This window comes from Pristis pectinata, chromosome 4, assembly GCF_009764475.1.
Source record: "Pristis pectinata isolate sPriPec2 chromosome 4, sPriPec2.1.pri, whole genome shotgun sequence".
Taxonomy (NCBI): Eukaryota; Metazoa; Chordata; class Chondrichthyes; order Rhinopristiformes; family Pristidae; genus Pristis; species Pristis pectinata.
In genome coordinates this window covers 67,344,488-67,362,025 of record NC_067408.1, presented here as the reverse complement: position 1 = coordinate 67,362,025, position 17,538 = coordinate 67,344,488, and the positions used below count along the sequence as shown (strand labels likewise).

The following is a 17,538-nucleotide window of genomic DNA, read 5'->3' as shown; positions in this document are numbered from 1 at the left end:
CTCCTGGGTCCGACTCTGTTGCATCCAAACAACAAAACGTAGCTGGACTGTGTAATTAAAAGAGGGCAAGTCAGTTTAATGAGATATTTTAGAAGCTAGTGTTTCACCAATTTAATGTCTACTTTTCAATTCCTTTTTGAAATTATTGCATTTCATCTGAATAGCATGTCTTTCTGGGTTAATGGCACTGTATAACCATGCCCTGTCATCTTGACTGAATAGAACACTATTCTGAAGGCACATATCTGCAGCCTGTTAAGACCCCAAATGAAAGGGCATTTAGAGATGGTCTTTACAAGGGAAATATATTTGGGAATCATCTAGTCCTGTACATTTAAATAAAGATTATTTCAAATAAATATTTACAGGTGAATCACTGATTTAACCACATCCTCACAATGAGCAGTTGTTTAAGGTGCAAAAGTGCTGAACTCATGTCTTAGTTATGTCTTTGTGACGCACATGTTCTAGAGTAACAACCACAGCCTTGGCAAGCAACGCAAATACAGCACATACTGCAACTTGTGGACAAGAGATAAAATCCTATTTGACCACATTCTTGCAGGATGACTACAAATTTCCTGGAGCGATATGGAAAATATCGTACAGGTACTAATAAAGTCAAATCATTCCCACATTAGATACTGAATCAGTACAATGCAACAAAAAAAAGTGTAATTTATGCAGTCAGAATAGTTGAGACTTGTAGCATCCAATCAAAACCAACAGGTGTGCAAGCAATTCACACAGCACTTATTACCAAAATACAGTCAGATATGATCAAATATATCCAAGTCAAAATTTCCCAGAGGTGAAGTTCCATATAATTTCTCTTATTACCAAACTCAAAGTTGAGGAGCACAGGAAATCTTACTGCCCCTTCCCCCATCACTGTCACCAGCCAAAGAGCTTACATGTTATAACTGGATTGCATACACCAGCATTAAAAACCGAAAATGCTGGGAACACTCAGCAGGTCAGACAGCATCTGTGGAAAGGGAAAAAGAGTTAATGTTTAAGGTCAGAGATCCTTTGTCAGGATTGGGAAAGAGCAAAAAGATTGACTTAAAAGTGCCTTTTCTCTGTTTCGTTCCCAGTTTTGACGAAGGGTCTTCAACCCGAAATATTGACTGTTTCCGTCTACCGGTGCTGCTTGACCTGCTGAGTGCTTCTAGCATTTTCAGTTTTTATTTCAGATTTCCAGCATCTGTATTTTTCCCCCCATTTCCAATCCAGCTGTTCAGCAAACATAAGAAATTATAGCCCAGACACAGATTATGAGATTCTCAAATCACAGAGCAGCGAGTCACCAATTTAGCATGCCACCTTTCACAGGAGTTATGTGGTGATGCGATTACCGTTCAACCCATTTCCAGTTATTCGAGTAACTACATTTCTCATAGTACAGATAACAGCACAAAAATAAACCACGAGAAACATCCTTTTCCGTGTCTGGGAATTATGAAAGGACTCTTGTAAAAGATACCTGTTTGGTAGTTCTTCCCTGAAGATCTTCAAAGGTGAATTAGCACTTTGGCCAGTCGCAGTGGCATTACAGGAATCGTAGAAGCCAATTTGTTCGAGGTCTTGCATCACCAGAGTAGTAGCTAATGAACCTGCCCTGGACTTGTTTCTGGGTTTAATGTTGAAGAGGACACCAGGGAGAATTCCACTGTACTACTACAAAACAATGCTAGGCGACCTTTTGCATTGATAAGAGCTGATGGACAGAGCATCAGCTTAAGGACAGCACCTCCGACAATGAAACCATATACTGCCAGCCTAGATTATGAGATTGGAAATCTGAAACCACTGCTTTACAACAGGGATTGATGCTGGGACCTTTGCCATTTGTCATATATAAACCACTTGGATGAGAATGTAGGTGGTCTGATTAGTAAATTTCCTGATGGCATGACAATTGATGGCGTCAAAGATAGCAAAGAAGGTTGTCTAAGGATTCAGAGGGACATAGATCAGCTGGAAGGTTGGATGGAGCAGTGACAGATGGAATTTAATCAAGTGTGAGGTAATACACTTTGGGACATCAAATACTGGCAGGCTATTTACAGAAAATGGCAGGGATCTTAGGAGTGTTGATGGACAGAGAGATCTTGGGGTGCAAGTTCATAGTTCCCTGAAAATGGTGACACAGGTGGATACGGTAGTGTAGAAGGCATTTGGCACACTCGCCTTCATAGGTTGGGGCATCAAGCATAAAAGTTGCAATGTCAAGTTGTAGCTGCACAAAACATTGGTCAGGCCACACTTAGAGTATTGTATACAGTTCTGGTCACCACACTGAAGGATGGACGCAGTAGCATTAGAAAGAGAGTGTAGAAGAGAGTCACCAGGATGTCGGTGGAATGGAGGACTTTAGTGACAAGGAGAGATTGGATAGGCTGGGATTATTCTCACTGAAGAGTAAGAGGAGTGACTTTATAGAGATTTATAAGATTATGAGCAGCAATGACCGAGTAGATAGTCACAGTATTTTCTCCAGGGAAGGGGAATCTAAAACTAGATGGCGTAGATTTAGGTGCAAGGGGAGAAATTTAAAGGAGAACTAAGGAGCAAATTTTTTTCCCCAACCAGAGGGTGGTAGGTAACGTGGAATGAGCTGCCAGAGGAGGTCATAGAGCTTTACAGCATGGAAACAGGCCATTCAGCCCAACTCTCCATGCTTCAAGTTTCCAAATTGAGCTAGTTCCATATCCCTCTAAACCTTTCCTAAACACGTAACTGTCCAAGTGCTTTTTAAATGTCATAACCATACCCGTCTCTGCCACTTCCTCTGGCAGCTTGTTCCATATACTCACCATCCTCTGTGTGAAAAAGTTGCCACTTGGGTCCCTTCTAAATCTTTCCCCTCTCACTTTAAAATGATCCTTCTAGTTCTGGACTCCCCTACCCCAGGGAAAAGACTGGTTATTCACTTTATCCATGCCCCTCGTGGATTTTATACACCTCTATAAAAAGGATCCCCTCCATCGGCCTCCTACACTCCAGGGGTAAAAGTCCCAGCCTATCCAGCCTCTTCTTATAACCCAAGCTTTCCAGTCCCAGTAACATTCTGGTGAATCCTTTTTGCACCTTTGAATTCAAGACATCCTTTTATGGCAGGGCAACCAGAACTGTACGCAGTACTCCAAATATGGCCTTACCGACATCTAGTACAGCTGTAACATGAGGTGGTAGAGGCAGATACAATTACAATGCTTAGAAGACATTTGGACAGGAAAGGAGTAGAGGGATATGGGCCTAATGCAGGCAAATGGGATTAACATAGATAGGCATCAAGGTCAGCATGGAGGAGTTGGGCCGAAGGGCCCATTTCTATGCAATACAGTTCTATGATTCTATGACCATGAGCTCCAAGCAGAACTGATGAAATTAGTTGGTTATGATTATGGCTATACTTGCCTCTTGAAAGAGTAATCCCATGATTGCAAACAGCTTGATATCTCCCCCTTTCCAGTAATTATGCTGCTTCCCAATCATTGCTTTATGCCTCTGTTACTTATGTTCACCCATTACAGTCCTTAGTGATGCAATCTTCATTTATGCAGGAACATGTTTTTATTTCATAATGTACACAAAATCTGAAGCAGACACAGAAAATGATGCAAATGCATAGCAGCTGGGGAAGAGGAAAAACAGGCCAGGATAATAAAGCAGACCAGGACCAGGAGTGGCATGATCTTCCTTTTCACAGATGCTGACTAACTAGCAGTTCCATTACCAGCATTTCTCATTTTTATTCCAGATTGTCAGCATTTGTTATCAACTTTCCATCTGTATTTAAACCCATATACATTTACAAATAAAAGAAAAAAAATTCTACCACCTATTAGGTGCACAGCAACAATATCCTGGAAACCTTAATTAACTGCTATCTATTTCACTTCAAGTTCAATGATGCATTACTACAAGTCACTGAGAGAAATTCAACCCAGAAGGTTGGGACACTAACCTCTTGACCACTGGCCAGGAAATTAATTTGAACAGGATTGATTCAGTTCCTCACAAATCTATATCCATGGCTCATGACTTTACAGTTTTTGGCACCCATGGGTAGGAACTAAACAGCCTCATTCAAAAAAGCTGCAGAAAGTGAAAGAGCAGGCATGCCCTGGAGCATTGCGTTGTTCCTGACCCTGGCAATGAAGCAGCCCAGGAGGATTAGTCCATTGCCGTCTGGGATGTGGGCCAGGTTATTTTTCTAAGATCGGAACAGAAGTTCTCTTTGATCACATCGTTACCCCAAGTTCGGAGCACATCAGCCATTGGCCCTAACATACTAGTTCCAAATTTTAGGGTGAGCTGGGGGGTGGGGGGGGGGGGGGGGGGGCGTGAGTCACTTACGCTCCACAGGAAGAGTCTCTGAAATGCCAGTCTAACTCATTGTTGATGGCAAAGTTCACTCCACGAAGACAACACCCTTCATCTAGTTCATCCTTCCAGAGGATGTACCCCCTTGGCCATCTCAGAATCAGATTTATTATCACTGATTTAGGTGACCGTGAAATTTGTTGTTCTGCAAAAACAGCAGTGCAAAAGACATAAAATTACAATAAATTACAAAGATAAATAAATAGTGCAAAAAGGAATAATGAGGTAGCATTCCTGGGTTCATGGACCGTTTAGAAATCTGATGGTGGAGGGGAAGAAGTGGCTTCTTAATCATTCAGTGCAGGTCTCCAGGCTCCTGAACCTCCTCCCCGATGGTAGTCACGAGAAGAGGGCATGTCCCAGATGGTGAGGGTCCTTAGTGATGGATGCCACCTTCTTGAGGCACTGCCTCTTGAAGAAGTCCAATCATGGAGAGGGTTGTACCAGTGATGGAACTGGCCCAGTCTACAACCCTCTGCAGCCTCTTGCGATCCTGTGCATGAGAGCCTCCATACCAGCTGGTGATGCAACCAGTCAGGACGCTCTCCACCGTACATCCGTAGATGTTTGTAAGAGTCTTTGGCAACATACCAAATCTCCTCAGACTCCTAACAAAGTAGAGCCGCTGGCATGTCTTCTTTGTGATTGCATCACTGTGTTGGGCCCAGGATAGATCCTCCAAGATGTTAACGCCCAGGAACTCAAAGCTGCTCAGTGTGCACTACTCAGGGTGGCAATGTTGATGTCCAAGTTTCTGAGCTAAGATAACGAAGGTACATGCAGCCCTGTCACTGCTGGGACCATCCACAGGGGCCCTGATCTTTATACTGCCTTCAGAAAGATGTCCACATGCAATTTCTTGCAGCACGACACTTGACAGAGTGAGGTCTGGTCTCCTGGCAAGGAGATTCAAGTTGAATGCAGATCAGGCTTTGCTGCATGGGCATTAACATCTAGGTAGGCAGGTGTACAGGCACCTGTCAGCAGGCACACTCTCTCTGACTCTCATACAGATCCCAGTGTCCATTGCCACCTCCCAACTTCCCCAAACCCACTTCCCAACCACTACCACTTGACTCTTTCTTTCACCCTTGATCCTTTGTCTCTGAATCTCTCTGTTTGCCCTCAACTGCCTCCCTCAGATCTCTCTCCAACCCTTACACCCTCTCTCAGGCAACCTCCCATTTTGCCCCTCCTCCCTCCGTTCCTCTGGCTCTCTGCTCTCAAGCCACCACAGCTATCCCCCTCACTTCAGCACCCCAACTCTCTGCAAGTCCACCTTCACGCTCCAGCAGCAGCCCAGCCCCCAGCCACGTGCCATCGTTGAACGGCATTCCCTCAGCGACAGGCTGGGCTAAGGTGCACGGCAGCCAGTAGTAATGGCCTTGGGGCGGAAGAGATGCTCCAGCAACCCTGGACCCACATCTGCCCCCTCTGGAAAGATGAGCACAAGACCTCATGGCAACACCAGGCACCAAATGAAAAACAACAAGGCTTTGGGAGCAGACAGCAACTCTGCTGAAGGTCTAAATCTTAACAGAGATCAGAGAGTGAGGAAGCAAAGCTCAGCTGTGAAGGAGAAGTGCTTTGAGCTCCTTGATAGGAATTCAATTTATTGAAACTGGGGATCTCTGTAGAAAGGAAGAATGATTTTTCTTCCTCCCAGGAGTCTGCATTAATCACCAGAAACTGAAGTAGGTACAGTTTGAAAACCTCTGATGTCCTGCCTCAGTATAGCAGATGTAACCCTTTGGGCAGTACTGTAGCACAGCTGGTACAGCTGCTTCCTCACGGCAACCTGGGTTCATTCCTGACCTCTGGTGCTGCTGTCCGTGTGGAATTTGCGCGGTGACCGCGTGGGTTTCCCCCGGGTGCTCCGGTTTCCTTCCACATCCCAAAGATGTGCAGATTAGCAGGTCAAATGGCCGCTGTATTTTGCCCCTAGTGCATAGCGAGGGTCAGAATCTGGGGGCAGGTGATGGGAATAAAATGGGATTAGTGCAGATGGGTGGATTATGGTGCCAAGGACTCAGTGGGCAGAAGGGCCCGTTTCTATTCTGTACAACTCTTTGGCTTAAATGCTCCATCTACATTTTTAGAACTTTGCAAAATTTTAATTTATGCAGATTTGGATCAGGATGCGTGTCTAGTGGTGTTTTGTGAAATTGTGAGGGTACCTTGAGATAACTTCACTGTGCAAGGGGATTTCTATAATTCCTAACACAAGTGTCTGACCATATTTGTCTGTTACATGTGAAGACCAGAACCTCAGTTTGGGACATCAAGGCTATAAACGGCACCATGAAAGTCAGTTCCTTTGTTACACTTATCTGACAAGATGTGTGCAAATACAAAGAATTAGACACACTTCATAGGCAGGTCCTCCTCAAGTCCAAAATACATCTGGGTGCCGCCAGTTAATTCTGATTATTATTAATGCTGCAGTGATGGTACACAAAGTTGACAAAACTTGCGTGGTCCCAGAAGACATAATACAGCTGAACCACAGTGAATTTTGGCAGCTGGTAACTGCCATTTGTCTGCTGCATGTGGACTATTACACATGCAAATATAACATAAAGATCATAATCTAAAACAAGGACATGAGTCTCCATAAACCACACTGGGTTTTTTTGCTAGAAAAGTGTTCAGTCCTGCAACAATGATAATTTAAAATAAAAACACCCTCAAATTCAACAAAAAGTTTGCAATGCCAGTTTACCCATGAAATGCCCCAGGTGGATTACATCCACAGGGTTTACCAACACCCTTTGGCACCACGTTTTGTCAAAGCATTCAGCCTCTGGGGCTGGAAATGCCATTTAATTCGAACATGACTTACCCAAAAGTGTTAGAAACAAACAACAAAAAAATGACAAGGCACTGTACTAATCGTCAGCCGATCAGGAAATTTTCCAAACCCGAAGTATCTTTTGGCAACAACTATAGTTTAGGTTAGCTTTCTTTTTTTAAAAAGAAAAATGATAAAATATCAGGCTAGAACAACAAATGAGAGGTTATTTTCATCCTGTTTTACCACCCATATATGATCATAAACAACTTATGAACTGAATTGCTATAGATGCTCACTTCTGTGTTTCAGAATTACTGATAGGCTTGGTTCTAATCACCTGAGCAGGTCAGAAATTCAATCCACCTGCAGCCCATTTTATTTGCTTCACATTTTAATAGTTCTGCTGCTGGAAATTAGATGACTGTGGGAGAGAGGAAACATTTAGTCACAATGGCCTACACTTCACAAGTACGGGTAAGCTTGAGGGGTCAGTCAGCTGATCTCTTACTGCCTATTCTAACACAATCTCAGGTGCTGAATGCTCGATCCATACAGCACACATTCTGAGAGGAATTGAGAGGGTAACTACCAAGGGCCCGATTCCTTCAGCTGGCGAGCCTGAGGCAGTCTAGGATAAAGGGTCAACTATTTGTGAAATGAGGGGACATTTAATGTCGTCTTTACCACAGGGGGCTACCAGAGGGATGCTCTATCACGGAGTGCATTCAAGGCTGGGATCAATAGATTTCTGTATACTAGCAGAAATGAGAGAAGTTGGGATGATGGGGGTAGCTTCCTAATGATGTAGCCTACTCTTACTTCTATTTTTTTTCATGTTTTTTGACAACCTCAAGTCATCCTTTATCATGGCAAAGTTAAGATTTTCAAAGTGGAGCCACTATTGTAATATAGTAAATGCAGTGGCCAAATTGTGCACAAACTCCCCAAGCCTTCTCAAGATAGTGTTTAGGAATCATTTACCTTCACCGAAGAAAGCAGTTTAACATCCCAGCTCAGAGGGCAGTTTCAGCCTGGAATATTTGCTTGTTTATTAAGGTGGTCTTACATCCATAATCTCTTCACTCAAAGCAGCACAGCGGCAAAGATAGTAGAACTACTGCCTCACAGCACCAGAAACCCAGGGTTCAATCCTACCTTAGACACTGTGTGTGGAGTTTGTACGTTCTCCCTGTGACCACGTGGGTTTCCTCTGGATTCTCCAGTTTCCTCCAACATCCCAAAAATGTGCAGGTTGGTAGGTTAATAGGCTATTGTAAATTGCCCTGGTGTGTAGGTGAGTGGTAGAATTCATCAAAATGTGGGGAGAGTAAAATGAATTAGGGCAGGATTGATGTAAAAATGTGTGTTTGGTGGCCAGCATGAACTTGGAGGGCCAAAGGGCCTGTTTCCATGCTGTATCTCTCTATGACTCTAAAGACAAGTGTTCTGCCCATTTAGCCTAGTTTTGGTACAAACTGGTGAAGTAAACCTAAAAATAAAAAATGTAGGAAGCAAAAAAAACTATTTTATTCAGACATATGGGTATTTGGAAAAAGGTTTGGGCTTTAACCATGATATTACATAGAGAAAGGAAATGTTTAAGGATTGGAATGCAAATGGCAAGGGCTGTACCAGCATTAAAACCACTGACATCTCACAGCCTTTTAAATACAGAGTCAACAGAATGCTTGTTGCGGGCTTTGGAGCAACATCCATTTCATTTCCCTGCCAGTAAAAGTCATGGATTGGTTGGTAGCATTCTCGGCTTTATGTCAGAAGATACAGAATCCAAGTTCTGCTCCAGAGACTGAAGCAAGTGATAAAACAAAAATCAAGGCAGATACCACATTGCAGCATTGGGGGACTGCTGTACTGTCAGAGATCTCCTCCTAATGAAGAGTTGTACGGTCTCTCAGGGCAACATCAAAGGTACAGTGTGAAAGAACAACAGACCCATTGCCCCATTATCAAGATTACGAACGCAGAGTTTTTGGTTGTTACCTCATTGCTGTTTGTGGGAGCTGCAAATCCACTGCTACATTTCCCGTATTGTGTTAGATTGGAAAAATACTTCATTGGTTGTAAAGTAATAGAGTAATACAGCATGGACACTGGCCCTTTGGCCTAACTCGTCCATGCCGGCCAAGATGCCCATCTAACCCTATTAGCTAGTCCCATCTCTCTCCAAATCTTTCCTCACATAGTTTTATTTTGTGTTTTAATTTTAAGTAGTTTGAGACAAGTAGAAACTAAAAAAAGCTATGTAAATACAAGCCTTTAAATTATTGTTTTAGCAAAACAATCAGTAGCAACACCAATTACTTTTTGTTGAAACTTTCAGCACTTATCTCTTAAAACAGTCAATTCTAATTGGCCATCACACTGTTTACCTGCCAAAATTCCAAGTAGTAATCATGGACTCTCTTGTGGGTCAGTGACTTGGAACAAAATCACACAATATACAGGTAAACCTTCAACTGAAGAAAGTAAAATAGCAATGAAAAACAGAGAATGCTTGTAACACTCAGCAGATAGGCAGCATCTGCGAAAAGTGAAACAGTTAATGTTTCAGGTCTGCGACATTTCATCAAACTGGATAAAAGAGAAAACAAGGAAATTTTCAAGAGAAAATTGTTCCATTTTGAAATATTTATCTGAAGGAAACATAATCCACATATGTAAAGTCATCTTTTTAAAAATTATTGAACATTAGTAAGTAATTAGGCTTCGTGCATCTTTAAAACCTGACAATGAAGCATAGCATTTTCAACATTCTTTAAATGCAGAAAATAGTTTATAAATACATGGTTCTCATCAGATCATAGCCTTCTGAAGGCAGCTACAAAACAGTGGTTTGGAATCATTGACAGCAGCTCCTGGAACTTTGTGGAAAACTTGTGGCCAACTCCAATTATTGTTATCTGTGCAGTGACCACAGATGGCAAGTTTTGCCGTTGCTGTACTGAAAAGCAAGGTCATCATGAAGCTGAACTGCTTCCATTGGAAGAGCTTGATACTGACACTTGGTGACGCAATGTCCTAACTACCCCAGTGTCATCACAGAATAGAGGAGAGAGAGCAGAACAGCACAGGAGCAGGCCCTTCAGCCCATGATCTCTGTGCCGAACAAGATACCGAATTAAACCAAATCATCGTTCTCATTGAAAAGTTATACAGTACCTTAAATGAGCCAAACAAGGAAGAATACTTGCATGCTAGTTTTGTTGGGGATGCTGTCTTTCGGATACAATATTAATCCAAGGCCCTGTCTGCCCTCTCAAGTGGATGCGGAAATTCTGGCAGCACTACTTCAAAAGAAGAACAGATTTCCTGAGTTCCCTGGACAATATTATCCATCAACATACTCACTAAAACAGATTAAGGGAATCAAGGGATATGGGATTAGTGCAGGAAGGTGGTGCCGAGGTAAAAGATACGCTATGATCTTATTGAAAGGCAGAACAGTCCACAGGGGCTGAATGGTCTACTCCTTCTATTGCTCGTGTTCTTATCTGGTCACATTCACACTGCTTTCTGCAAACCTTAAAGCCTCCTGCAGAACACCAGTAACAATGCTTCAAAGTTAATTTACCAGGTGCACATTTTTTTTTTGGAATGCCTTAGAATCAGCAAAGACACAGTATAACAGCAAGTCCATTTTTCTCCAGCTCAAGGCAGGAACAAACATATCTTAAAGTACTCCTTCATTAAAATAAAAACATGGCAAGAGTACAAAAGATTGTGGACCACTAATGAGGTAACAAGAACGCATGTCACTACCCAAATTTGATTAATTGCATAAACAATAATCTCCAAAATATATCAATATCACGTGGCACAGTACTGTTATTGGACACGGTCGAATGATATGCCTATCTGAGACTCTAACTCTTGAAACTATGCTGAAAGCTTGATCGAAATCCTGCAGATTGCTTTCAAGGTACTGCATTCACAGACAGATGACACTGATTAATGTACCTCCTTTTCCTCTCACATTGGAAGTAATTAACTACTGCACGTTTACAAGTCGCAGAGGAATTCTCTGGAGTCTTTAATTCCGTTGGTATCCCACTTATATTGAACACAGGAGATTCAAGGTGCAACGATTTCAGCAACTTCCACTCATCCCAATTTTGCCATCCAATACAAAGATGCTTGGAATGCGATACACCTACAGAATTCAGTCCAGGCTCGGTTGGTTATATTTTGGACGTTGTCCGTCCCAAAGACACAGAAATATTTTTTTCTTAAGAGCAGCAGCACATTGAAAGAAACTATTTTTTTTCTTTGTAAAATAAGTACCCCTGATCTTCCTGGCGCCTAATTCAGATGCATAAATTTTTTTTTGACAAACTTACCTCATCAATTGGAGGGCAATAGTAGTCACTTTGAGGGCTACCAGCCAGGCCACACACAGACCTGGTTTTCTTGAAAACAGCCAGTACCTTTGGGACAAATCAATCTTGCAATGGGCACCCACACAGACATCAAGTCCTTACTTGCATGGGCAGAGGGCATTGCCAACATGCTAGGAAAGCCACATCCAGCACAATGGCACAGTGTAAACAGGGTGTTGATGGTCAGCACGGACTCAATGGGCACATTTCTGCAACTCTATAAGTGATAGAGAAAGCTTAAAAAGGTCTCTTGGAACTGAATAAAATATGCCAGGGGATTTATTTCTAAACTGTACTGGCCATAGTTTCATGAAAGTAGCTGTGAGAGGTGCTTTGGACCTTACCCTTCAGGTGGAGAGTTTATACCCTAAGCCCACCACTTATTAAAGTACAGGTGACCCTTGCATCACAGGGGGTTGCATTTTTATTAAACAATCCATAATGCAATCTTCTCTAGCACAAAGCCACATTATCTGCGCTTGCTTTAAGAAACGCGAACAGAAAAAAAATGTATTTATTTACTTTTTGTTTTCCACAAAAATTCCATGAGCGCGAATTTTATTCCACATCTCAAATTTCTGGGTAGCGATTTGTGAATTCTCGAAGGGTGAATTTCCATTACCTGAACAGTCGTAACGTAGGGGTCACCTATAATGAAATGCTATTGGCTGTGGGTATCAGCACCTTAAGGAGTCAAGTGTCTCCTCCATGGACAAACATTTATGAAAAGCAGGTGAAAGAGTTCTTGGGTTGGAGAACCAACAACTTGCAATGGGATGTTCCAGTGACAGAACAAAACAAGTCAATGGTAGAGCAACCGTAGAGAACCCCAAACACAACAGCTGGGATCACAATCCTACCTTGGGTGCAGAGGACTATGACAGGAGCTCCAATCACAGTCGACAGTAAGAAGCAAAATAAGTACATTTCATTAGTTACTCTAAAGAGATTTAGTTTGCAAAATGCTCTATTTAAAACATGAATCAGGTTTATTATCACTGACACATGTTGTGAAATTTGTTGTTTTGTGGCAGCAGTACAGTGCAAAACAAAAATTACAGTAAGTTACCAATAAATAAATAGTGTTCAAGCACTCGATACAACCATAATGCTAAATTTTGAATTAAGGTAGCATTTTCCAATGAAAAGATCTTCTGAAAAATATCTTCAAGAGCTATTGGTTGAACTGCACAAATCAAGGAAGAAAGGTATTCATGTACAGAATTAGCAAAGACAATGTAACTAAGGATCAATAAAAGACTGAGACATGAGACAAAAGGAGCAAGGCAGAACATCAGGATTGACGCGGGTGACCATGACAGGGTAACATGGAAAAGGATGACATTTGCAATGGGCGAAGGGGCAAGGGAAGCGATTCAAAACACTGTTTTTCCAAGTCTACTATACGTGGCATTTAGTGGAGACACAAAATTCTCTTAAAGCGACTTACTAACTGCAATAGGTTGAAACACACTGAAATGACTGTCTAACTTTCAAACTATATCTGTAATACTATACCAATACCAAAGAGAGAGAGGGACACAGAAAGGAGAGAGGGGAATGCACAGGCCAAGAGGACATGAGAGGCGGGGCGAGGAGGAGCATGACAAAGAAAGATATTATATTGTTACTTTCAGGACGTCCTGAGTCACTGCTACCATGAGGGGATACCACTGTTGTAAGGCACAAAACATTTCTGAGATTACTTGCAGTGGGTCAGCTAAAACTAACCGCATCAACTTCACCGTTACTAATACAAAAACCTCACACACAGCCTTGTCACATGGGGGACCTGGCTTGTGCAGCCTAGAGAAGGGCTGAATGGCCTTCTCCAGTTCCAATGTTCCTTCGCTGGCCTATTTATAATCATTGTAAATGTTGACACTAGCCTGTTATAGTGACATCTGTATCTTGGGGCCAGACTAGCAGGCCAATGAACTGAAACACCAAAGCCTTGCATTTAAATGCACACTTCACTTCATGCACAGGCAACCATGACATCAGATACTATACATCCAGTTGCTTGGTAACCAGTGATCACTCATCAGCATCTGCTGCTTATACGTTGCAAATCAGGGAACCTATTCGTAAAGCAAACCTTTAAAGCGGTGGCTAATGTTTCTCACAGGCAATTGTTTGTGTTTGAGGAACCAATATTCCAAGAAGTATGCAAAAAATTACTTAAAAAGCAACAGTGAGTGCAAGCTACAAAGGAAAGTACATCACAACTCTGTGCTTGGTTTTACTGCTGCAGCCTTCAGGGTCCAGCTGCCAAAGTGACACAGGAAAAGAAACACCGCCCCACATTGTGCTTTTAACATTCAAAGTCATCAAGGGTAACTCCTAACAAACTCTTTCTTTAACAAACTATTGTTCACTTCCAAATTACAGCAAATGGGACCTGGAGAGATCAGCCCTTTTGAACATCTTTTGCCTGTATGAATGTGTATCCGTGTCCTACATTGTTAAGTCCCTTGGGTTTGCTGACTGGTTTACGTGTGATCTCCTCAGCAGCACAGTCAACTGGAACCAATCAGATCAAGAACCAGGGCAACACCCAGCTGGCATGCTGGGCCCCACGTCAACCTTTCTGGTGGTTTTGGACCCTGCTGCTTGGTTAACTGCTTTCCTGCCCAGTCAGTCCAAAAGGCATCCCCGTTTCCTCATCCTCTCCACTCCAAGTACCATTGTTACTCTCAAGCCTAGTCAGGTCGCAAGCTTAGCCTCAGCCTCCAAGGTGTACACATCATTCCCCACCCCTTCCCCATACCCAAACAAGCCTGAACCACACTGGGCTTCCACTGCCTACTTCTGGCGCAGAAACCATCTCACCCACTTGTTTCTTCAGTCCAAAACTGGGAACAGCCACTGTTGCCCCTTCAAGGTATTTAGATAGTGCTCCCAGCCCAACAGATCCACACATCCCCTTCCAGAAATTCACCCAGTAATACTCATGACCTCTATCCGGATCAGCCTTCGTACATACATATTTCATTCCGTTTGTCTTGGAAATACTTCATTCACTATAAATACTGGAAATAATGTGCTGGAAATTCATCTCTGGTCTGGAAAGCTAAACTCACAATGTAATTTGACATAATTCAATGCACACAAGTTACACTTACATGTATTATGTTCATGTTTTATATATATATATATATATATATATACACACACATACACATACACACACATACACTGCACATTTGCCTACGTTTTGCATTACCATCTATTCCATTTCTAATTATATAATATGAATCTGAAGTACAAGACAGAATTATTTCTATCATTGTGATATGCAAGATTATAATGGGTAGAAGCAATTGATTCATGTAATATTTTTTAAGTTGCTAAATAGGGACTCAGTGTAAAAAAAAACTGAGTCTGAGAAAGATTTGATTGTCTACAATAAAATATATAATTGATATTGGCACACAAACAGCATTTCTGCTTTTTGAAAAATAACAGAGAATCACGTCTAGGTTCAGGTAAGATACTGATCTAATTTGTTCATACCTGGATTTGATCATAGTCAATGATAAACTTGACATGTAGAAAGAGGCACCAAATAGGGTTCAGATGAATTGATAAAACTGCATTTACTTCAGAAAACCTTCAGTCCAAAAATGCAACAACTATAATACAAAGTTTCTTTCCCAATCTATCCGAGACTGATGACGTCAATTAATTAGGCTTTCCCGTGAAATGAGTAAGAGGGACAACTTGTTCTCATCAGGGTTACATTTAAAAGATATTTTTCATATTACATTCTTGACATCAATGTTTGGTCACTGTACACCATATCCTCAATTTCCATTAAAATGGGTCTGTAACAATCATTGATGAATGGCTGTATCTGATGCTGCAAAGAGTAGAATTATTTTTATTACATTCTCAAGTAATTTTTATTGCACCATAACATTCACAACCTGAAGTTGTTCCAAAGCACTTCACAACCAATGAAGCACTTTTCAAAATATATGAAGTTCTACAATGCAGGGAATGCAGAAGCTAATTTACATACAGCAAGCTTGCTAAAAACAATCAAAGCCTGAGCCCAAATATTGAAAGGCAGGTTCTATAAAACAGATTACCTAAAATACAAATTCTCAATAAAATTCCATGACACGTGTAATGAGAAAACAAAGTAAAATACACTTCAAAAAAGTTTAGCTGTTAAGAGCTATGAGCCATCCCAAGGTCATGAGAAGACAATATAAATGGAAGTTCTTTATTTTTATTGGTGATTTTTTTAAGCATACCATTCCATTCTACCATGGAAAACACTGACAAACTAACACCATGAAAAAAATTGATATGAAAACATCTGCTGGAAGGTTGCCATGTACATTAGGCAATTTGTACACCCTGTTCATAACTTCAATGTTTCCAAACAAATAGTTCTCTTCAGTTTTGCAATAAATTCCCTGTGTCAGGAATGGCTTCTGCACCTACACAGATAGTAAGAATCTTCCAGACAGCCCCGAAGGTTGGATTACCACAGGAAATCTCCACACAACCCCACAGGAAAGAAAAACACTGGCCAGTGCAGGCAGCATCAAGAATTTAAATTTTTTTTAGATCCAAAAATTAACAATGAAAGGACAGGCTAAGAGTGTGCCCAGATTGGTGTGAGCTATTCCCAACCCTCTGTAACAATATTCTGCAAGACTGCAGAATATTCTGATCCCATTACAAGTTTTGTCACCAGTCTGAATAGCAGAAAATTCGGGGAGGGGGGAGAGAATAAACACACACACACAGAAAAATTAAATAGCAGGATGTGGATGTGGAATTTCCTCTATTTGGGTGGGTAGTAGGGAAGAGGAAAAAGTTCAAACAATAACCACCATTGGCAGAACAGATCAGACAACGTGATAACTAGCGATCCAAGCAAAATTAAAACTTGGTCAACAGGGAAGAAAAAACTTTTTTTTGTTAAGAAGGGAAGGCAAATCCCACTAACCATTGGAAAACTTGCCTCAGAGCGGAGCAAGAAGTTAGTGGCAGCAGGAGGGAAGGGTGATGCAGTCAAATGCCAGAGACAGAGAGAAAGAGAGAGAGATGTGACAAACAAAAATGTAATGGAAGTCTCACTGGAAAAGAAGTTAAAGAGTCAGCGGTCGTGTGACAGCCGGGGAGTTGTCAGTGCGAGCCGATCTCTGGCGCCCAGTATGTGTGGTGCGTGTACATGAGCCCCACCACCCGATACATTGTTTCAAGCCGCCGCCACTTTTATTTTGGATACATGTCGGTTCCCCCCCCCCCAATGAGGGGGCTTCCGCGCGGCCCCCTCGCCCACCCCCCACACCCCTTTACCCCTACCTGTCCCGCGGGTCGATCCAGCTCGTCTGCCGGGTGTTGTGGTCGATGTAGAAGACCCTGCCGTCGAAATCGCGGGCTTCCTCCCAGCCGTTGGGCAGGGGCAGCTCGCCGCTCGACCTCCTCCTCGGCATCTCGCTGCCCCCCCTTTTTAAGCACCTTGCCCCGAAACGCCGGCTCCCGAGGCTGCACACAGCGCTCGCCAGGCGCCCGACGCCGCTTTCATGACTCTTTACCCCTGCTCCTCCATGTTGGGTCGCTGTCGGGCCAGGATCGTTGCCTCATTCCCTATTGGTATGGCTATTTGCATAAAACTTTTTTTTCTCTCGCTCTGTGAGGTAATTAATTATTAATATGTTGGCCTGCGACGGCCAATCCCAAACAAGGGGAACCTTCTGTTAGTCTTTTCTTTGACAAATGCATCTTTTCCATCCTCCTGCGGTCTCGAATTATCTTTGGAAGCAAAACTGTGATTATTAACACCAAAGAAAAACTTTTTTTTGGAAGGAGAACTCAATTGGAATTTGGAATGTGTCTTGTCTGGAAATTGTAATACCATTTAGGGAAGGGAAATCAGAGCATACAGGAATATTGTGGAGCTGGTTACTGTCTTTTTCTTAATTTATTTGCTGC

General features: G+C 42.2%; 1 protein-coding gene across 1 annotated transcript in view; it reads right to left on the bottom strand.

The window, feature by feature from the left end:
* wwc3 (WWC family member 3) overlaps positions 1 to 17,198 on the bottom strand; it is a 172,183-nt gene extending 154,985 nt beyond the window's left edge. The window contains exon 1 of the mRNA XM_052013860.1: positions 16,909 to 17,198. Within this exon, the coding sequence (XP_051869820.1) occupies positions 16,909 to 17,039 (131 nt within the window). The 5' untranslated portion in view covers positions 17,040 to 17,198. The remainder of the gene's footprint in view (positions 1 to 16,908) is intronic.
* Positions 17,199 to 17,538: the final 340 nt, after the last annotated feature.